A 24,416-nucleotide genomic window follows, 5' to 3' on the forward strand; every position below is an offset into this window, starting at 1 on the left:
CTTCTCTTATAATGCACCCTTTGTCTCCGGAACCTCCTCGACGATCTCCCACAATTTGAGCTTGGAGTGGTCTAGCTCTGCTTGATCTTCCAGCTGGCGAGATGACGCACATCAAAGCCATGTGTATCATTAATTTCTTCAAGACGGCTATAAATCTCGACGTGGGAGAAAGGGGAAGCAAGGGGAGAGCTGATGCGATCAGAACTTGGACTTAGTCAATGTGGACCCCCTTTTTCTTCAGCAATTGCTGAAGCGTGCGTACAAATAATGGCAATTAATGCCTCCAAAGGCTTGTGCCGGTAGTGAGCATGGGATGATTTTGATTACGTAAAAGAATCCAAGCGAATGTCCCAACACTTGTACCTAATATACTTGGCTAAGGGATCTTAGATATTGCGGCCGTGCGGCCCCAAAAGTTGCACTGCAACACCAGGCCTGGTGGAGAATCCTTTGAAATTCTTAGGCTCTGTTTCACATCGAATTTTTTCCGCAACAAAGTATTAGAAAATTGAAGTTTTGGGGGTAACAAATACTGCATGTAACAAAATTGAAGTATATAAAACTGTAGTGTTTGCTAAATCCAAACACCTCAAAGTATTTAAGACCATGATATTTTCGGAAACCAAAGTACTCTTAATATACTTTTCAAAAAAAAATCTGCCAAATACACTCTTATTTATGGAGGGGCCGAAGGAAATCAGTTAGAGTGTGTTTTTATAGAAATATGTTCGGGGTGTTGAATTTTAGACACTCAAAAAGATAGGGAAACGCATTTTTCCCTCATTTGTCCGAATATATTTGGTAGATCCAATTTTAGAATGGGCGTTGATTGTCATTACCGGGTGGACTCACGCTAAACATTCGGCAGGAGGCCTCACCCAACCAACTCCACACTTCATCCCAAACTCCTCCAAATGTCAGCACAACCCAACTGAAATCCCACCACACAGCACCCCCAAATATCATATCGTATGCCACTCCAACAATCTCCCACCGTACACTGCCCGACAATCCCCCATGCACAACCATAGAGATCTCCTCAACGAACAAGAAATGTTATGGACTAGGAAAACCCACCCAAGGTAGAGGATGGCCTACCCTAGGCTTCCCCCCACACGTCCCAGCCGTCAGGAGCCCCTACTGCAGTGAGGTTCTGGATGTCGCGAGCGCCATCGTCCTTCGATCTCCTAGGCCTGCTGACAAGGATGAAGACATCTTGTCCTACGATACTATGATCTTCTCCCCCTTATTCCTCGAGTAGGTGAACCATCATGGTTATAGCACGAGTTGCACCGGCTGCCTGCTCCACACTTCCACATCCCTGGCCACATGCAAAGTTGTGGATGCTGCTATAGTTTTTCGTTTGGATGCGTGAAAAAAGATTTGAGTTGAGAGAGTGCCACGGTTAACGATAAGGGCCTCTTTGTTTGGGCTGGCTATGGTTGGTTGTCCTGCTATGCATGGAAAGCTATTGTTTTTAATTTTACTATTTGGCTAGTTAGTTGGATGTTTGGCTGTAAACTAGGAAACTATCAAATATACCCTCAGAGTCACGATAACTATACTTTTGCTAATTTATACAAATGAATATACACACAAATATATAATTAATTGATACTTACATATCTCACACTGGTCCTTGGTACAAAACCAATGCATTACATAAATCAAATGTAGCATGCATTCACAATTTATAAAATAATACAACATGCATTTAGATACAATTTATGTATCAATCTGCAACATATTAGGGTGAGATATGCTATGCAATTGTAGTGTGTCATAAACTAAAATTTCGGTGTCAATTTGGAGCAAATTTATAGAGACAAACAAATTACATATGGAGTTATGCAGGTGTTCAGGTTAGAGTTACCCATGTGTCTATAGTATAGCTATCACCTGAGTTGCCCAGCTTATATAATATCTATCATCTGAGTTACCCAAGTGTTTATGATTTTGCTATCACCAAGAAGTCGATGTAGTTCTTCCACTCTAGGCAATAGTTACAACGTAGTACCTATGGAGTTACACATTTGTAGGTTTAATTATTTTTTTGAGAACGGCCGTGTACTGACATTTATGCAATTGGCAACCTATTATCTATCTAAACAACCTGATCTAGAAATCCAAGGATAGTTTCATATGTGACTACAAAAACATCTATAAATAAAGAAGGATGCGCACAACCATGTACTTGCTCCTCTTTTTACAATTTTAAAAAAAAACTTGAAGAAAAAAATACATTGCTCCTTTTATCCATACCAAGCCTTCACAATTGTCTCGTAATCCGTCTCCCTTTCAATATGAGACTAGCCCTTTGAGCAAGACAATAACACCACATCTGTATACACTAACATTTCCGCAGTGAACGGATTAGAAACATAATCATACCTTTTGCTTTTCGCAGCAATAACCTCACCTCTTTCATTCCCGAGGATAATTCCTACTCCTGCCTTTGCACACAAAGCGTTACACCGTCAAGGTTTATCATCAGCAACCCTGCTGATGGTCTTGTACATTTCGGAAGCGGTACCACTGTTTTAATTCCTAGTATATCTTGTGACTGGCTAAATTTTTCCACACAAATCCATGGATCTTTCAGGATGATATGTTTCTTCTCAGTGGTTGAATCAATTTTGAATTCCCCTAATCGTCAACATGACTGACACCACGGCTACACCATGCTTGCTGATAAATGATGCATCAATTATACCTCTTTCCCACGTTGAAGGATTCATTCTTTGCAACTTCACTTAAAAACTCTTGAGAAGCTACCTCACACAAAACCAGAAAGTGGAACGAAGTTTCATTATCATATCCACAAAGTAGAGAGCTCCCAACCTCTTTTACATGTCTTCTCTTTAATTCTCCGACAGCTAGGTACACTAATTCTCTTGAAGACATGCCACCAAAAAATACAAATCTTTCGTATTACCTCTAGTGTTCACAAGGATTTCCATATATTTTCATCTCTATTTGAGGGTCATGCATTCAGTTGTATCAAAGTACTACAATTAACCAATGTTGGTACACTAATCTCACTCGAAAGACACCAAAATTATCCCTTCCCCATGCCCAAAAAATTCTTGAAGTGACCTGGGTTTTGGCATACTTATTATAACCACAACATTAACTGGAAAAAAAATATGTGATGCATTGTCTCTATATCCCACAGATAAGAATTTTCAATCTTGAACTGGCTCATCAAAAGCTCTATCGAAGGGTTTGATCAACACGGATCCATAAATCTATTGATCGTGCCAAATTCCTATTATTCGGTCATGCCCTTCCACAAAACCTCCCTTCCATTACATATAGCTATCAATGTCGGCGAGGGCCCACTAGGGCAGGAAATACAAAAAAATATTATCTCCTTTGATGTATCTTGCAAGTAACACACGCGAACATAGACTACCAAGTCTTTCCAATAACATGCATGCCTATTTAGCAAGCTTATCATCATCAAAAGTTTATAGATCTCAAAAGTGTTGTTTGCAATTGAAATATTTTCCATGTTTTCCAATGCATTCCATGTTTGTCTAGTGATCGATCCCACCAGTATTTTGACATCAATGCCATTACTTTCTTGCATAAATATTTTTTGAGATTGCAACAACTCATAGAATATGTCACTAAAGCTTGAATCATGAGTCACAGACTTCAAGTGCAATTATTTGGTTGCACACCATATTTTCTGCTCACTATACCCTGCACTCTTGATCTTTCCACGATATGATCAAACTAGAGTTTAGTGAGACGACCTGCCGCTGTAGGAAGACCCAAATTTTTTCGTGGGAGTGCTTTCCATGCAATATGGAATGTCCCTTTTAGGCATATTTTTCACCATGAAATCAATACTAGCAAATTGCCCGTGCGTTGCTACGAAAATAACGAATTACAATCAAATATAAATTATTTAGTTTTCTGGTTTTAAGTTATAGAAGATCCAACAAGATTTTGGTATTGATATTAGAATTAACATGAGAATAATGATTGTCATGTTTGATATAGTGAATTCACTTTAATTATCCATAGATTGCCATTAGCAAAGAGTGCACACATGCTTTAAACTTGGCTAAATGATACAAAATAGAATGTACTTAAATTTTGGGTGGAACCAAAAATTTGTTTCCGGTGCAATTAGAACTCTAGAAAATTAATATTCCAACTACAAATTGTAGCATCTGAAAAGATAAACTAACATTCTTTCCTATACAATTAGGACTCTATAAAATAAATATTTGAACATCAAATTGCATCACCCAAAAAAACAAGATAACAACTTGTGTGCTCAAAGGGTCTATCGTCAATCAAAGGTAATTTCTCAGTTCATTTTCCTTACTCTCTCTGTCTATAAATAGACGTAAAAACCGCAAAATTGCAAAATGTCCGCGACGTACCATGGTCGCATTGACGTTTCATTAGTACAGATAGTTATCACCCAACCACTTATGGAGTTGCATGCCCATGTGTTTTAATGTATAATTAACCATGTGTTTTAGTATATAGTTACCACTTTTCCATGATAGAATTAGAGTCCCAAAGTAGTAACTATCTTATGAAACTAGGTGGTAACTTCTATGCTCAAACAAATAAAAAAGAACTACCAAAAATTGGATCTAGCTTTAAACCAAAATTAGTCGTTGATATGATGGATAACATACATAATACAACCGCAATCACTCACATGTTACTGTTGGATATCTTTTGGGTCCAACGAAACATTGGAAGATATGAACATGAGATCTAGTTTCAAAGATCTTGTCGTGATTATTCCAAAGGTGTAAACATATACTAAATTAGGCAAATGGGTTGATCTACAATTTTTTTGAACATTTAAATTTTTCAGTAAATTCTAATGATATCAAAAATTTTGTATTTTGTGCAAGCATTGCTAGAGGGATGCACATCGCAGACACCACTAGTAAATAATTAGGACAAGGCAGTCGGAATTGTCCAAATGTTGTATGGATTTGCCAAATGTAGAACGTTCTAAACATAGTCACGTCCAATTTATATATGCTAAAGTGTTGTTTCTATAAGGCCCTTTAAAATAGCTAGGTTTTAGGGGATCTAGTAGACTATATATTTTTTCTTTATTTTACATATCTTTTCGAGGGTGGAGGATTTTAAGGTATGATAGAGTTTTCTCAGACATCATTATAATTGAGTATCGCTCACGATGCTACTTTTACCTATGTTCAATATGCTAGAGTTGCTCTGACATCATTATAATTGAGAATCCCTGATGCTGAGGCTAGAGTTGCTCTGACATCAGTATGCTATGTCATATGTCACTAACATTATCTAATATATTATTTTATCTTTGTTTATAACAGACATTGGGAATTCCCCACGCTCTTACTTCTGTCATGTGGTTATGTGGCCCTATTGCTGGATTAATTGTAAGTTACCTATATGAGGCTACTATTCTATGGATATTCTGTAGAACTGGAAGAACGTTAGTTATCTCCTAAAAATTGTGCAACATGATTCTAGAAAGGAACATTGTGTGGCTTAAACGCAAATATGCACATATATCACTATTTACCATTTTTTTTCTTTGCACTTTGCATTGTTATCTATGCAATATATGCATAGCGAGCCTCGTGGTGTCGTGGATCTTCCTCAGCTATGAAGGAAGTTCCATATACATATATAATGCATAGTACTCGTAGCTAACAACTGGCATGTTCCTTTTCGGATTCATGTAGGGAACTCAGATATTTCCTACGACTTTTTTTGTGAAATCGTGTTTTTGAACTTAATGCATGCATCGTTTACATATGAAGGTCCAACCATGTGTGGGTCTCTCTAGTGACAAGTGTGCTTCTCCGCTGGGGAGGCGGAGACCATTCATCCTCTCGGGATGTATCGTCATATGTATATCCGTGAGTAGCCTACAAGACCCATCTCTTATGATCACATTAATCATGAAGCCACTACAAAGAGTCGCTGACACAGTCCAACAACTTGTATGTGCGACCAAAAGGTCATAGTTGTCGGTTTCTCTTCGGACATTGGATACGCACTCGGCGACACAAAGGAAGACTGCAAGTAAGTTATATCCATTGAGTACGAATATAGCAACAAATTAAAAAGTCTTGGAAGAATATGACACATAATTGATAAATGATTTGTGCAGGGATTACACTGGGCCTCGGTACCGCGCAGCCGCCGCATTCATCTTGGGTTTCTGGCTCCTTGACTTCTCCAACAACACCGTACAAGTGAGTGTGAATTTCCTAAGTGCATGCCAACATATTTCATAGCTGATTTCAGTAGTCTCGACGAGGCTTAGGGGTTGTGTGGATAGCATCCAGTGGAAGCCATGCCAAACTGGGGCTTGCCAAATTTTTGGCTCATATTTTCTCCGCCGCTGGCTAGCCAAGGTGTTCGTGGAAAATCTGAATGGGGTGATCAAATAATTGGCATAAATCCAAAATTTTGGTTTTCATCCAAATGGATCTCATACCCTCAGTAAGTACCAAACTGTCGTTCAACCGTACCCTTAACTCTTCTGGCGTTGGAAACCTGCTGGAATTTTATTCTCAAAGGGCCAAAATCATAGTAGAGCCAACCATATTCTTGCAATGTACTATATTTGATTAGTAGGAGGTGACACACATATCTAGCCAACGACTGCTCTTCCATCTTGTCCCCTTCCTGGCCGGAAAGTTCCCAAGTGAATGGCTCTTTTCTATGTGGGACGTCAGGGTGGTGTCCTTGGCTTCGGTTGTAATGGCTGAAGTCTCATTCTCCAAGGACCAAAACCATAATTAGAAACAACCACATACTTTTTATGTACTCCCTCTGTACACATTTATAAGGACCTTTCGTATTTTAGGACAAATAATTAACTTTTAATTTAATCAATAAAATATAGTTGTATATGACAAAAGAAAATTTCATATTTCTTCTTATTGTGAATCCCATATATATCCAAAGTCTGGCTTTCTTTGCGATGTTACTTTTTCCGTCATGTAGGATTGGTCATTGCCTGAGACCCAATTCTACCGTAGTTTGTGGTGTTGGTTTCCTTCGTCCGACCGGTGATTTCTCCAAGATTTCTTGCGTGAGGATGTGTCTCGCTAGGTGGTGGTTTTACTACTGTGCATAATGTTGCCAAAGTTGAGTTTCCCAAGCAGAACGTGACAGAGATATTTCTTCCGGTTCATCGAGGTTTCTTGGGCCTTTGGCATGGGCATGTATATTTGATCTCCCAGGATGCAGAAAAATTAGTTTGCACCCAACATAATTTACTTTTTACATTCATAAAATTTTGTTTTTTGTACATAGATAATTACATTCATATTGACTTGAAATTTAAATGAACATAGAAACACATATTATTAATGATTGCAGTGTAAAAATACTAAAAGTACATTTTTGTCGTATTTTTGTATGCCACGCAAAAAAATGACATTTTTTTATTTTTTCTTACGTTATCTTCAACTTCTAAAGTAAGAAAAAAATTACGTGACGTAAAAATTATTTACGATTGCGAAGATACATGTAAGTGTAGAATAACTATTCTGCTTGGGGGTCAAATAGAGAGATATTACAGAAACCCTATTTGACCGCTAGGGTGCTGGAAAGTTATTTTGCACCCAACCAATTTTAAGTTGTTGCATCGACAATTTTATGTTTTCCATAATGATAATTTTTTTATACGTCAATATTGACTCACAACAAAAAACATTAACATAAAAACCGTAGTGTATGAGTCATTACATTGTAAAATACATACAAAATGTATTTTACGTTGTATTTTATATGTCGAGTAAATAAATCAAGTCATGTCATTTTTTTCTTATGTTTTGCCCGACAACTGAAGTAAGAACATTATCTGACGTAAAAATCTTCTACAATTGCAAAGATACATGGTGTACGGGTTGTAGCGCAGTAATATACAACCGATTTCCAACTTTTTGATAAATAAACCTGAACTTCTCATGTAGTTCCTCTGTAAATTTTGTTGAACTTTCTGATGTTCTATTTATGTCTACTGTTTTTTATTCATATTTTTGAAGCACATACCAAAATTGCAGGAATAATATAATAGTTAAAAGCTACCGAAAATTTGCAACTTTTATATTTTCACGATTTTTTGAAAATTTATATAGATTTAAAGTAACTTCAAATATACTAATCAACGTTTTCGTGGATTTTAAGTTTTTCTTACAGATATGGTGCTAGAAACCTATGATTAGACGCAACGTTTTGATGTTAGTCATTTTTGGAGATTTCTTATGCTTTAAGAAAAGTTTCCAAATTACTGTGTGCCATTTAAAGTGGCAGGCAACAAACGTATTTTACCATGTTTTTGAAAGTGCAAATCGGAAAAACACAAATGATATCATGTTGAAAAGATATCAACAAGAAAAAACTCTATCATGTTGGTCAGGTTTGCCAATTCTTATTAAAAAAATAATTTCAAAAGTTTCAAATCACATTTTCGTTGTATAACATAACACGACGACATAAAATTAACAGGCTAGACCATTTGGATTTGTTATGAAATGAAATAGATAGTGATGTAAGACTTATATTGTACGGTAGAAGCTTTTGGTATCAGCGATTGAGTTCTCCGGGGTTCAGAACATTGCAATTAGTACAATGTATTCGCCCCGCAAAAAACATAGTATTGAACTGCCCTTGACATGTATTTGAACTTCTCGTAGTATGCATGTGAACTAATTGGAGTCATGGTTGTACTAACCGGATTAAACACTCCGTCTAATTTTTCGGATTCACTCTGTTTGTACTGCATGGAGTCACCTTCCTCTATTACCCAGAGTCACTTCATGAACTTCCCTCATGAGTGCAACTGAAATGCCTTGTTTACTATGTCTTCATGGATTCACCGTGTGTACTTCACTCGTAAGCGCACCTAAAAGGTCCAGGTATTTTCCTCATAAGCACCTGAACTACCTCGGGAGTAGCACTTGAACTGCCTAGAGTCGTTCACCGGATTTGCAATTTCTCTGAACTACTGCGCTAGTGCGCCTGAACTTCCCGAAGGCGCGCCTACCAATACTTCCCTGGCAGCGCACCTGAACTACATGATGTAGTACATGTGTACTTCCTTCCAATGGGCACCTAAACTGCCTAGGTATTTTTCTTGCAGATTTTTATCAACATTTAATTTAAATGCTTGGAGTCTCGCCCGCATGTACTTCCCTTGTCAACGCACATGAACTATCCGTGTAAAATGTGTGTGATTCTCGCATAAGCGCGACTGAACTACCTATGTATTTCTTGTTAATTTTTAATGAACATGAAAAACAAAATTTTGAGGTTGAACGGCAGTCGATCGAAAGGTTGCACTTCTAGCTAGTTAAGGTTGTACTTCCCGCACATTTTTACGTGATCACATGTTCTAAATAACCAAAATAAAAAAAGGCGTTGTCCCCATGAGGTCAATGCGGGTGGGAAGACGAGTGAAGGCCACCCGTGACACTGCTCGCCCCGGAGGCTAAGCACGGGGTAGGGTAGAAGGGGTGACACGGGTGGGGCATTACCGCGTCGCATGTCAGGGCTGAGCTACGACTACAGGGCACGACATATGTTGTACCAACCGGCGACTGACGGAAGCCATCAGGGGAAGGGGAACGGTGGCGCAACAACACTATTGCGAAGCAGAAGAAAGTCATGGAGTCCGGCGACAAAAGGTCATGGGGCGTGGCGATGGACGAACAACGCGGGGAGGCGTGTGGGTCAAACTGCAAGGCAAGTGGTAACCCAGAGGGGCGTCGCCAAGGTGACAGGAGGGCCAAGCCCAGCCGCGACCAAGAGAACTAGGGAACACGGAGGATAGCTGCGGGGACGAGGATAACCGGGGGGCATGGCGGCAAAGCCCGAGAGGATGGGGACATCATCGAGTCGAGTTGGGCGCCGGCGGGAGAGACTGGCTAGATGGTAGCAGGAAGGTGCGCTGCTGATGGCGGGGAGGTGCGCTGCCGACGATGAGGTAGGCTTTCTTGCCGGCTACAGGGAGGCGCGATGTCGGCGGAGGGGTCATCACGTGTGTGGGATTCAATCGTGGGATTGGGGAACGTCGGTGGGTGCGTGGTGGTTCGGGCTGGTCACCTTATATAGGGGTAACATTTATGCTATAACATATATTATGTAAACTATGCACCAAAGATTTAGAAATGTAGAAAAACTTTGAAGACTTCTCGTTGTACAAACATGTAAAAGTAGCTTGTTAGAAAGGCCAAAACATTGGATTACATCAGGTAGTATCTACATTGTGCATTTTAGTATGGTTCTAATTTTGCACCGTATGGGCTTCCCCTACGGTAATGTTGCTAAAAAAAGTATGGTTGTAACCATGTGGATAGCACGGATATTATGAATTTACATCTCTGGGGCTTTTTTGAAAAACTAACCATAAATATCTATATACATAGTGACACTTAAAGCAACCAATCTAGGGGTTTTATCCAAATAAATTTTTATATTGCTAGTATAAGATTAGTACGTTCATTGGATAAAAAGAAGTAGGCATAATGAACATTACCTGTTGGCTACAAAATAGTTATAGATTTTCCTTTGAGTAGTGCAGTTTCTGAACTTATTGGTTCAGAACTTATTGGTTCAGGTTATTATTAACGAAATAATAGTCATACGCGTGTAGAACTATATCCATCCAACATCCTAATGCAACGCAATCTGAAAATACAATTTTGGTAAGTGCTGCAACCGCCACAACCTTTATAAGATTAGTAGGAGTATTTCACCTTGAAGCTTGTGTAAGCTAATCAGCTTCAAAAGGAAAATAAGATCGTGACGCACATAGGCGAATAACACATTTTGTGCAAATGAGAAGAGTTACCCAGGATAAAAAAAAGGTAAACTTTTATCAAGTAAGACCAATCATTATTGTGCGCTAAAATAATGAGCACTACATGAAGGGAGACAATCACAAAAAAAAATGCAAACTAGTCAGCAAAAATATGCATATAATGGATAAAGAAAGCAGAACATCTCTAAAATTAGCCATGGATAGAAATATTTCTGCATGATAATATAAAGAGAGAATTCAAAAGAAGGTACTGATAAACTAATTATCTCACAACAAAAAATGCAAAGTTGAGTTCTGCATGCATTGACTGATAAGCACTTTTAGAGATACCATGTAAACTGAATCCTTGACGCATCTTGTTCTGCAAAAAAGAAGTATATACATTAAGAAGATTTTAGTTTCTATTTACAAATGTTCGTTAAAATAAAATATTTTACCTCGAGGTCCTCAAGCACATTGGATTTGAGCTGAGATCTACAAAAAGAAAATGGTATATTTGGAGGAGCATTTCACCGTCATGCAATACGCATGTGTAGACTCAGTCATACCTACGGAAGCATGATTTTTCTTATCTAGTTACTAACGAGACCATCTAGAAAATTATTTATGACACACAACTATTGATGCAAGTTATTAACCTGCACCTTATAATCTTTGTACCAAAATCAGTTCATTCGCAATTACATCACTTCTAGAGATTTACTTTTGTGATGGACAGTGAACTTGATCGGTCAGACCCCTTAAGATTAACTTCAAAAAGATCACCACGTTTCCCTTTGTTTACGGATTCATCAACTCATCAAATTTAGCTAACAACAATCAGAAAATAACTGGTTGACAATTTAACATGAAATTTGATACGAGGTCTCAAGTATTCGGTTCTAGAACATTGGGGAATGTAACATGATAAAATTCGATCACAAACTGCTCATTTCTTTACGTATATGGAGAAACTTTCACGCCAAAATCCATACACTAAAGTAAATTTCAGCATAATATTCTCACATGGATATTATATTGCTTGTGTGCCATTTCGTAATCCTTTTATAATGTTGTTCATAGTACATGGTAGACAATTATCTGATAAAATTACCAAATATTCAGAAACTAATGTTGAGCCATCCATATATCAAACCAATCTTAGACTTTGACATATAAACTTTTCCCCTTTTCTTAAGTACATATGGCAATTTTAAGATTATTTTTTTAGACCTAAGCACTGAATTAATGCACATTACACTCATTTAAACTTAGGCAGTTTGTGGCATTTTTTGATGCCGAGTCGTAGGCCAGAATCAAGTATTTCGAACCTGTTTATTGAATCTGTTTTGGACATAACATTATTTGTTGGCTTCATAGGTGGGCAACTGCAATTATGTCAGCAAACTAACATTAAAGCCGAAAGCCATTGAGGGAATATCTGATTATTTCGGCGAAACTACTTTACATGTACAGAACCGATCATTGCCCATTTGGCTGGATAGTGTGTATGCAGTATGTGGCGCTCACGACTGGTATAACCTGATAAAATAGCACGATTAACTCAGCCCAAAGCGTGAATTACCTCCACAGTTTGAGTAATTCTAGCATTCTCATACCCACATATATATGCATGCCATCAATAACGACCAGGCCCGAATATCCCCAATTCCAGCTGTTTGGATGGTTTAGGTATTGAGACTGTGTATTCGGGCTGAATATTAAGGTGAAGTTTCTTGGCCTAGGAAGCCCGCTCCCGAATGAACCACCCTGGAGCTCGACAACCTGTGGTATTTAGCCTGAAACATTTTCCTCTCGTTCACTTGTTATGTCTAATCTTTACCTAATAATAAAAACAAAAGAGTTTTTTTTTTTAGGAGAAATGCTCGTATATTACTCATAACCAAGGTTTACAACATATTTCTTAGCTAGATCCACGACAAAAAAAGGCATAGGTTCAAACCAGAGATTACACATACCTGAACTACTTGCTAGTTTGGCAAGGGAGTGAGCTACAGAATTGAGCTTTCTCCTAACATGTGATACAGAGCATTCACGGAACAGCGTTTTGGCCTCAGCAATATCTCTGTAAATACTCCATATATGTGAACGGTTTGGAGCATGGCTAGCAGAGGCTGCCACCGCGACGGAGCTGTCTGACTCCAGCGATAGATTAGTAAGCTTCAGATCAGCGGCAAGCTTTAGTCCAGATAAAATTGCTCTTGCCTCTGCCTCCTCTACATCACTGCAGTCGCAAATGGGAGTGCTAAGAGCAGCAAGGATGTTGCCCTGGTAGTCACGAGCAACCGCGCCGACCGCTGCATTCACTGACCGGGGGGAGAAGGCAGCATCGACGTTAATCTTGACGGTGCCATTTTCAGGTGGTTTCCAGCGGTCCGCCTTCAAGATCCTGTTTGAGTTCTCATTACAAAAGTTAAGACAGTTAGAGGAGTCTACCATATTCAGAGGTAATTTACCTTTACCATCGTTTTTGTTACTAGGACAATCCCATAGGGTCGAAGCGTAAGCCAGCAGGAAATTAGCCGAGTTGCCAATAGTTTCTTTGCCCTCTTCAAAAATCGCATCACATCTTAGGTGCCAGGATCTCCAGATCAGAAGAAGGATCTTAGCACCTAGCTCCTTGCTGCAACTATCAAGAAGAACAAGCAGCCAATCTTTCCCGGTAAACTGGAATGCACTCTCAGGTGGGAGGTCCCAGTACTCTCGCATCTTTTCCCTTAGAGCTCTCGGTTTGGTACACTCAACTGTGGCATGATAACTATTTTCCTCTGTCATTCCACAGAGCTTACAAGTGCTCCTAGTTTCCAGAGTTCTTCTTTGCTTGTTCCTTGTCGTTGCAAGGTTGTCCCGTGCCGTACGCCATCCACATATGCGGACTTTGGTAGGAACAGAGGCACGCCAAATGGACTTCCATATGCTCCTTGTATTATCTATTGAACTGATGTTACCTGGTAACCATCTGACACCATATTGTAAGTTATATGCCAGTTTATACGCACTTTTAACAGAAAATATACCATTACTTTCCATCTGCCAAGCTGGGAAGTCATCACCATGGCTAGAAGGCAACTTCGTGTTGAGTATCCAGTCAACGTCTTCAGCATAGAAGATCTTTCTTACTAGATCAACATTCCAGCAAGTGGCATTGTTAGTGAGCAGTTGGTTCACCTTACGGATTCTAGTCTTTGTCTTCCCCGCTCTAGGTTTCATGTTGTGACTGCGTGACAACCAACTATCTCGCCAAACATTTATTTTCTCCCCATTTCCTATCCTCCAGATTAGGCCCTTCTTGAGCAGCTCAAGACCATGTTCTATTCCACGCCACGCAGGGGAAGCGTCTTGCCGGAACACCGTGTCAAGAAAATTGCCTCGTGGGTAATAGATGGATTTTAGCAACCGAGCACATAAGCTATCAGGGTTGGAAATAATCCTCCAACATTGCCTGGCAAGCATGGCTTGGTTGAGCAAGTTCATATCCCTGAATCCCATACCTCCAAAGTCCTTTGGCTTAGTTAGGACATCCCAGGATTCCCAATGTACTTTCCTCTTGTTTTCATCTTCTCCCCACCAAAAGTTCCTCACAAGGCGGGTATAATCTTCATGGAACCCCGCTGGCAATTTGAAGACACTCATGACGTGGTTTGGGATGGTTTGAGCCACTGATTTTATTAGCTCTTCCTTGGCTCCCATGGACGAAAACCTCTCGGCCCAGTTAGAAAGTTTTTTCCTCAACCGGTCCTTTGACGGTTGGAATTTTCCTTTCTTCATACGACCCTCAGGAGTAGGAAAGCCAAGATATTTGTCTTCGAAATCTTCTCGCTCCACCTCCAGGATTTCCCTAACATTTATTTGTTGTTGAGGAGGGCAGCTGTCGCCAAACATGATAGAACACTTGCTAGAACTGATAAGTTGACCAGATCCCCTCTCAAACGAGGCAAGAGCAGCTTTAATAATTTCTGCTTGGCTTGTATCAGCTCTGAAAAAAAGAATGCAGTCATCCGCAAATAACAAATGAGAGATTCCTGGTGAGGTTCTACAAATCTTTAGATCCTGTAAAGCTTGATCATGGATCTCTTTCTCAATTCTCTTGGAAAGGCAATCAGCCACAAAGAGAAATATGTAGGGGGATAGGGGATCCCCTTGTCTCAAACCTCTGGAAGGGATGATCTCATTCGTTAAATTACCGTTGACTTGAACGCAGAACTCGACGGAGGTGACACAGGCCATAATCCACTTAACCCACCTGTCATCGAAGCCCCAATTAAGCAACAACCTCTTAAGGAATGTCCAGTCTACCCTATCATAAGCTTTGGAGAGGTCAATCTTGTATGCGCAAAAGGAGTCATCTGGCTTTTTGTTCCTTTGGATAGCATGGAAACATTCAAATGCAATCAACGCGTTGTCCGATATGAGTCTGTCCGGAATAAAAGCACTTTGTGTTTCTCCAATCAAACCATTCAAATGCGGCCTGATCCTATTCACCAAGCATTTAGCGATGATCTTGTAGATAACGTTGCATAAGGAAATAGGTCTGTAGTCTTTTAGTTCGCTAGCTTCATTAGACTTTGGAATCAGCACAATCTTGGTCATATTGATCCCTTCCGGCATGGCACCATCTGTGAAAAACTTTTTAATTGCAGAGCATATTTCAGATCGAAGCAACAACCAATTACGTTGGAAAAATCTGGCTGAAATACCATCAGGGCCAGGCGCCTTATGCGGCCCGATCTGGAAAAGGGCAGTAGCGATCTCTTCATCTGTGACTTCAGCTGTTAGGTATTCATTAATCTCCTCAGTCACCGCCGGATTGATGACATCAAGGATAGCTGACGAGTCAACTCCCAAGTCTTCCGTATAAAGGGCATCAAAGAATAGGTGAGTCATGTTGGTAATCTCCTCTTCATCAGTTTCAAATGTACTATCGCTCCTTTTCAGTTTCAAAATTTTGTTCTTCTTTTTCCTTCCTGAAGCTTTGCGGTGAAAATACTTTGTGTTACGATCTCCCTCCTTCAGCCATTCTATACGAGACCTCTTCCTCCACATAATTTCTTCTCTAAGAAGGAGCTCGTCCAATCTAGCTGAAATCTTACTTACCTCTCCTTGGTTTACCAAATAGTTGTTACTCTGCAGGATTTCTAGTTTTTTCCTCAGCTGCTTTATTTCTTTATTTACTGAGCCAAACACATTGTTGTTCCAACTGGTCATACAGGCCATGGTGGCCTTGAGTTTCTCACGAATGTCTGTGAGGTTAGTGGCTGGGGCATGGTGAGACCATGCCTCATCCCTCTCCCACATTACTTCATACCTTGGATCCGGCTTCCTCCTATTTTTGTTCATTTTCTCTTCCTTCAGAGTGACAAGAATTGGGCAGTGGTCTGAGCGCGAAGAAACCAGGTGGTGCACTGTAGCGTTAGGGAAAAGCTTGGACCACTCAGGACAAGCAACAGCATGATCCAACCTAACACGGACGTTTATGGTTCCCCGTTGCTTGTTGTTGTATGTCCATGGCTGGCCACAGAACCCAAGGTCGTGGAGATTGCAGAAACCAAGAGTGTCCTGGAAAGCAGCCATCAGGCTTGTACTTCTCTTTTTCACAGAGAAGTGCTCATATTGGAAGAGGGCCTCGTTGAAGTCACCACACATCAACCAAGGCTCAGCAGATTGGGGTTTTATTCTTCTTATCAAATTCCAGAACTCATGTCTATCACAAGGACGAGGCTCACCATACACAAAGGTAGTTCTCCATTTTATTCCGAACTGATCGAGGACAATTACATCAATGTGGTGCGGGCCATAGTTGATCAGGTCAACCTTGACATCAGAGCTCACGAAGAGGGCTATCCCTCCTCCCTTTCCTTCGACGCACACCGGTAGGCAATCACTGAAACCGGCGCGCCTACAGATGTTTTCCACACGAGATTTATTCTGCCTAGTCTCTGAAAGAAACACTAGGCTGGGCTTGTGCTCCCGCACAAGGCGGCAGAGCTCTTGGACTGTCCGAGGCTGCCCCAAGCCTCGGCAGTTCCAAGCCAAGATCCTCATTGGGGCTGCCCGGCACCCTCATTGGCGCCCGGCTCTATGTCAGCTGTAAGGCTCGCTGCATCTCCTTTTTCTTTCTGGTCTCCATTCTGGCCTATATCTCCTAGTTTACTCTCTAGCTGTGACCCATGTACCTCCACATTTGCCTGCCGGATTACAAAGTTCTCATCCCCACTCTCATTTAACACATCTAGGGACTCACTATTTGCTTGACCAGACATGAACAAAACAGTGTCGCATGCGGCTACCTTCTTCAGGCCTGCTGACGCGGGATCGTCCTCGTTCCTCCGCTGCCTCATCACGTCTTTCCCCAGGCACTCCTCCAGCAAAAAAACCCGCTTGAAGGGCACAATTGCAGGATCATCACCTTCCTCCAAAGGCTCAATCAATAGTGCCTCCTCTCTGCAACGCCACATCCTTCCTTTGGTGACGTGTCTGAAGACGCCCTCAAGAGAAAACTCCAGGACGAAGCGGCTTCCCTCGATGGGGATGGACTCCATGAGACCCCTCAATTTCCAGACCTTCCTCATTGTGCTCATCAGCTGCTTGGGCGGGACTGACAACCCCGACCAAAAGATGCCAACGGCGTGGGAAGTGGCGGGGTCGCTGTCTTCCTTCTTCTCCATGTTGGTTAGCGATTTGCTTACATGGAGATTGTACTTGTAATCTGCATTACATCTCCTTTGCTTTATAGTCCCTCCTGGGTCTTGAATCTGATTGTTCTTCTGGTAAAAAACGGTGGTCAAAACCCATTGAATACATTGAGTAATACCTTCCTCCAATTGTGCCCTCCGCCGTTTGTACTTTCTTGTGGCGGTGACAAACGCCTGCGAGATTTCCGCACTTCCGCTAAGGGCCAGCACTAGATCTTCGTCTTCAGCGCCCTCCAATACCGGATTTTTGACAGAGATTATCCACTGATTTCTCCACCTGCAATCCACGGTGGCCAAATCAGAGGCTATCGAAGGTAGAGGGGTGACATCGGAGACCTCTACTTCAATTCGGGTAACGGGGTCGAATCCCGGGGATGGCGCCGGTTCCGCTTCCTCCACACTCACGGCGCAGGCCTCCTGCCCAACCGCCGGTTCTACTAGGCGATTCGCCACCTGATCTAGCAGGCAGGCTGATATGGACTTGCAACGCTCTAGGCATGACTGGGGATCTTTTGCTCGACGGATGATATTCCTTGCTCTCTCTCTCCATTCAGTGGGTAGCAGGCTAGGCATATGGTGGTTGGGTGGGATAATCGCATGGATCTGTTGCTCAATCTCTCTTCTTTCCTTGAATCCGGTAGCTAACACTCTCTCACGGCCGGTGGGAATCACTCTCTCGCTCTGCTTCGTGTCGTCGCCTCCGAGGTCGCCGGAGAGGCGAAACGTCATCTATCCTCTGGAGAGAATCCTGAATCCTTCACTCTCGCAAGGCACGAAATTAAAAAACAAAAGAGTTTCATCCTTGGTTGTCCGTCAAACTTAAAACTATCTTAAAAGTTAGACGAAATTACCCACCATGCCACCACCATGCCACCGATAGCTGAAAAACGGTTTGGTTGTTTCTTTCCATTGTGTTTCAGTTCTCAAGCGCATCAAATCCCAGCCAAATAGGAGCTCCCTTGCCATGGCGTCGCTTCCCAGATCTCACGCGCTTCCCGTCCGTTGGGCGCCTCCGCTAGGCCACATGCAGCACGACCATATGAGCTCCCCTTCCGCTGTCAAGTCTGATCGGCGCGAGATCTGTTGATGCTAGGAGGCTATGAAATTGTCGCGAGCCCGAGGTCTGGCTGGAGCGAGCTCGATTGCTTCCAGGACGCCGCCGCGAGCGCGAGGTACAGCCGCCGCAAGCTCCGTAGCTGCCAGGAAGCTACGGCCGTCGCGAGCTCCGCTGGTAGGTACTGGCCATCGAGCTCCTTGCCAGGCCGTGATGAGGATGAGGAAATCACATAGGACTACCACCATCACCGTAGTTTTGGTACGAGCTGCATCGTGTCCGATGGAGCTCCGCACAACCGCATACCCGGCCTCCGCCAGCACGGGCTGCACTCCAAGTTTCTTCTCCTGCTACTATAGTTATGCGCTTGGAGCCTTGGATGGTTGGATGCGTCAGCAAATAAAGTCAAACAACTACTCTTGGATAAGGATGGCACGCAAGTGCTGGAAAAAATTCAAACGTGTTAATGTGAGAACAATCTTTTGCTTTTTGGAGTTTACTAATACTCCCTCTGTCCCAAAATGTAAAGCATCTAAGGATAAGTCAAAACTTAATGTATTTTAAATTTAACCAAGTTTGTACACAAAAATATCAATAATTACAATACTAAACCAGTATCATTAGATTCACCACAAAGTATATTTTCTTAATGCATCGATTTGATATTGTAGATGTAAATATTTTATCCTAAATATTTGGTCAAAGCTAGTAAAGTTTGACTTTTGACCAATCCTTAGACGCCATACATTTTGGGTCAGAGGGAGTACTAGACAAAATAATTTTACGGAGATCAAATTTTGCCAAATTAATTTTTTTGTAGTTGGCAAAAGAAAAGAAAAACGCGAACGGTCTACAACAATCGAGGAGTTCCAAGGTATGGAGCTATCCGTCAGCGAGGAAGTGGCTACGAACTGAGGAATACTAATGATTGACATATCCATGCTTATGACACGCTTGTTGCAGCAACACTTTGTGTCGAGCAATCCGTCTGCCATCCTCGGCAGCCACAAGAACCCCCAACAACAGTTGGGGTGAAATTAATCGTGCCCCAGAAACTGTCGCCATGCGCGAGGGGAGGCGGTAACCGAGCACCACTGCTTCAGCCCCCGCAGCCCCACCGCCTCCTGCCGCAGACCACGAGCGTGCCGCCTCTAGCTGATGATCCCCACATCATGCATCCACCTCCTGCTTCAGACCATGGTCCTAGGCCACCGCCCTTGCCTCCTCTTCCCCACCGGCGGCGCTCCACACGGGCCGACTTCCACCATCACCACGAGCTAGAGGAACACCCCCACCTCCATCGGAGATAAGGCCCGCCGCCACAACGGCAATGGCCTGTTGCAGCAACGACAGGGGGAACAGTAGCCGCTTGCTGGCTGCGGCAATAGAATTTGCTGTAGCAACGTGTAGGGAGCGACGCGAGGAGCAGTCGGGTCCTTCGTTCACTGCTACGTTCATGCACCGCTCTTTTCTGACACATATTAGCATCAAGAAAATGTACAAGCGGAGAGGCGAGGTCCTTGCAAAGGGTCCAATACCGAGAGATTAAACATGGAAGGAATTCTGATGTTATTGTTACTATATAAAATCCGCTGCAACGCGCGGGCATTGTGCTAGTACCTCTCATATAAAAATCCTCGAGCGCTCGCTCACCAACGCTCCCGCCGCCGCTGCCCCCATACTTCTCCGCCTCTGGCGAGGCTGGCTGCTGCCGCCCATACTTTTCCGCCTCTAGCGAGGCTGTTCGCCGCCGTCCCATACTTCTCGGCCCCCGGTGAGGCTGCCAGCCGCCGACTCCATCCTTCCCCGCCTACGACGAGGCTGGCCGCCGCCCCCATCCTTATCCACCTCTGACAAGGGTGGCCGCCTCCGCCCATCAACCTACCTAGCCATGGTCGCCCCTACTCGCCCGCGGGGGAGATTAACAAAACACCCGGAGACCTCGACCCCGATCTAGCATCCAATCTTCCCTCTTTTGCTTGTTCTCTTTCGCCCGCGTGTACTGTAAATATCGTCAGTCACCGCCATCTGAATTTTGAAGACAACGACTAGGCCTAACTGAACCTAGTGATGAATTCAGCCAACGTCAATTGACACACAGAGAGCATACACATAGAGCACAGAAGGTTCTCTCCCCTTTTAACGAGGACTCGCCGTGTCGGGGCAGGCCGAGCTTGGCCTGACTGCTTCTAGTTAGACTATGAGAAGTCTGTGACATACGCGGCAGAGCCGACACCGCCCTTGCTGCAGCGCGGCTGCGGGGGCTTTGCTGGTTCGTCTGGGTCAGGTCGAACATTTGGTGCCGGTCAAGAGCGGTAGCGGCAGCGGTGCCTACGTGCAACAACATAGCGGCGGGGACTTTATGGGCCCTTTCGGGGCTCGACCGGGCCTGCCCGGCCTGGTATGTCTTTGCTATCGCGTCTGGTCAGCACTCGCCCGATGGCGGTGTAAGACGTCCTCTAGGTGGCCAAGTTGGTGCCACCTTCTAGCTCTAATGGCTTAGTGTGCTCTTGTCCTTCTGTTCGGTCGGCTATCATCTATGGCGGTGGAGGTAGTGCCCTCCCGCGTGGTTGTCGTACTGCTACCCCTTGTCTGTGATTGTCTCTTCTTAATCTAACCGGCCTCGTAGCATTTTCCATGGTGAGAAGACGATGGTGACTACAAGACCGGCGTACGTTTGTGGGTGCCAAGATTGGTGGATTGTTACGGATTGTCCGGAGATGTGTTTTTTTTTTGGGTCGGGAGAAATTCCTATCTTGGCACCAACATGGTGACACGTGCGAGTGTCGCCGTTCCTTCCTCAAGGGCGTCGGGTGTACCTCTTCCCCACTCCCCGTAGCATACCGGGGGAAACCCTAGGACCAGTCCGGCCAGCAGCATCGTCGTCAGTTTTCTTCTTGGAGATGTTGCTTGGTACTCGGCGATTCGAAGTGCTAGGATAGTGTTCGAATACTCCAGAGGGCACCACTCCAGAGGGCACCGCGGTTGTGAGTCAACTTTGCTTTCGTCGATCCGCCAATGTTGGCATTGTTTATTGTGTTGTTTTGCCCCAGCAATGGTATCACAATGGTATCACAGTTATATAGTGTTGTTGCTATATTAATATAGCGGAACGAAAGCCTGTTCCGAGGAGGCATCTGCTGCTCTTCCACAAAATCCTTTTTTTTGTAATATATGTAGCTTAATATGCAGAAAAATTACACATAAGATTGGTTCTATCATTGATCTGAATCAGTCGAGGCATGGCGATTTTGTGTGGATTCACTTGATGTTGTGCCGGACGAATTAGTTGACGCATGCATGTTATCGAGTGCCCGACGATCTGCTGTGGAATCAGTTGATGCATGCGTTCAATGTAGTACCCTAGCAATAAGCGGAATTAGGCCATTACTAAACCTATGTCTGCGTAGATCGAGAACAGAACAATGACCACCTAATTGCAGAAATTGAGGAAAGCACTAGTCGATGCGGGCCATGATGGCGTTCCTGGAGGTCGCTTCCCTCGTTAGACACATTGTTGAGGAAATCCTTCAGCTCCCTCGTTGTTTCACGTCTCGGACTTTCCAAGTGAAAACCTAAGCTTTTGCTTTTGTCGGAGCGGGCGTCGGCGTGGTCATTGTCGCTCCCACCTTGGGAGCATCACCTTGGAGGTCTGATACCCACCAAAAAGTGTTGTCTTGCTTATGCCAAGTTGGATGGTGAAAACCAATGAGATCATATATATCGTAGGAAAAGTGATCTCACATAAATAGAATGAATGAAACTACAACACTGTATTTAGACTTCAACACTCTATTCAATATATTTATAGTCATATATTATAATACATATATCATACATGTTGAAGGACATGTAAATATTTATATTCATATATTATTATACTTGAAGCCTTCGAAGCCCCTTCAGCCATCATCTTGCCATTCTCGAGAATGCAGTTCTAAAGATGCGTAGAGGCTGACCCGCTTGCCTTCCTTTTAGAAAATGAACATATATTGTAACTAGATAAAAACATTGCCCACAAGTTCATAAATAAAACACCGCTTGAAATCATACACGTTATTCCTAAGATGCACTATCAAAAAACATGCGGCCTATAGCAAATCCAGTACCTTGTGAAAGAAGACTCTAGTATTCTCTACAGAACTAAATTCGTTTCAGCAAGGAACAATCTAAATGGTTGAAATAGATAAATCTGATAGGCATACTGTACAAATTATCAACAATGTCATCCAAGCGCCTCATTACTTCCATGTACATCTCCAGTTTGTCACGGGACAACAAGGCATGTAAAAGATCATTTGACTTTGATGCACATTGCAAGTACAACAGTCCTCAAATGACTAGCATCTTTTTATTTTCTTTTTCACCCCATTCTACGTCTTCTATAGCCCGCAATGTAGCAACTTTCTGGCCTGCAATCCTCTGTGGCATATTGAGACTCCTTCATTGCTTATGAAGGTACAAATTATAAGAATAATAAAAGGGCAATGTATGAGATGCTCGCACTTTGCTCCTTCTGCCCTCCGGAAAAAACTACTGGTTGCGAAGCCCTGGTCGTCTTCGCCTTCTTTTGCAATCATTATAGAATTCAGCCACAAGTAAGCGCAAAATAATTTAAAAAATAAAGTACGTATATACCAATCTGAACACTTGCAAAAAAATTCAGTCGAGCATAAAAACGGCTCACTGCGACTTACCCTTCTCCAATGACATGAATCTGATTAAGCGTACTCACAACACCTTTACCGGCTCATCTTTAAAATACCGCCCTATTATACATGGTGTCTTATTTATCTCACTTTGTAAAAAGGGAAATGAAGACCCACTCAATCTGCAGACTGTACAGGGATATGGATATCTGAAACGCCCAAAGCTTCACAATATGCACACTCAAATAAATCTTGTTTTTGACAGAAACATTCAGATCAATGATCAAGAACTCGGCCATGAAAGTCTCACTACGCCCCTTTTCTTGCAGTTGAGCTTCAAATTCATTCTGTCATACAATCGACCATATTTGTCAGCAATAAACATATAAGGTGCAGTAGGAAGAGACGGACGAAATAAGATCACAACAAAAGGGTTCAACTCAATGAAATCAGCGATGAAGCCGTTGCAGAAAACTCTATCATATTGATCAGTAGGTTAACCACAGCTAAAGTCATGGGTTTCGAACGAACTTCGGGCCAGAATTTATACCAGCATCACATACATTTAGTGCAGTAGCAACCAACAAGACAATAGTAACAGCATCACTAAGCAATTTGTGGAGGTGCTCCCTTCCGTGGAAGAGGAGGCAAGACGAGTCCTGTGATGACCGCTGCCGTCGGCTGACAAAGTCCGGCCGAACCTCGTCTCGGCCCGTCCTGCTTCCCTCCACCGGATGCCTCCCCCACTCGTTCCCTGCTTGGAACAGTTCTCCTCCACAAAGCACCTTCAACCGAGCTCAAAGTCTACAAACCGTATTGGGGCTATGGTAGCGGAGAAGCACCTCCTTCTCCAATCTCCATGCCCGCCTCGCCGGAGAGCGACCAGGTGGCGTCGTACACACCGAGGCCGTGCATCACCTCCCAATGGCGCGCTTCTTCCGCAGGATCGATACGCCGACCAGTTCGATGCAGTCCTCCTTGTGCTGGCTCCATTGTTCAGGCGATAAAGGCTGCAGAGAGGCGCTCCTGATTGAGACCATGGAGGCATTTGGGCTTGCAGTCTACATAGAAGATGGAATGAGGAACAATCCACTAAAGCGCGCCCTCAGAGGCTTAATTGTTCCAGCAATCCACCTCTCACCTCAGAGAACAGGGGTTAGGGGTTCGTGACGCTTCCAAGCGTAGAGATTTCCTACAATCTCACAGCATCA

General features: G+C 42.9%; 1 protein-coding gene across 1 annotated transcript in view; it reads left to right on the top strand.

Moving 5' to 3' along the window:
- Positions 1–24,416, top strand: part of LOC124650258 (sucrose transport protein SUT3-like) — a 50,315-nt gene that overhangs the window by 15,944 nt on the left and 9,955 nt on the right. The window contains exons 2-5 of the mRNA XM_047189802.1: positions 5,340–5,405; positions 5,793–5,891; positions 5,993–6,057; positions 6,146–6,230. Of these exons, the coding sequence (XP_047045758.1) occupies positions 5,340–5,405; positions 5,793–5,891; positions 5,993–6,057; positions 6,146–6,230 (315 nt within the window). The remainder of the gene's footprint in view (positions 1–5,339; positions 5,406–5,792; positions 5,892–5,992; positions 6,058–6,145; positions 6,231–24,416) is intronic.

This window comes from Lolium rigidum, chromosome 4 (genome assembly GCF_022539505.1).
Source record: "Lolium rigidum isolate FL_2022 chromosome 4, APGP_CSIRO_Lrig_0.1, whole genome shotgun sequence".
NCBI lineage: Eukaryota > Viridiplantae > Streptophyta > Magnoliopsida > Poales > Poaceae > Lolium > Lolium rigidum.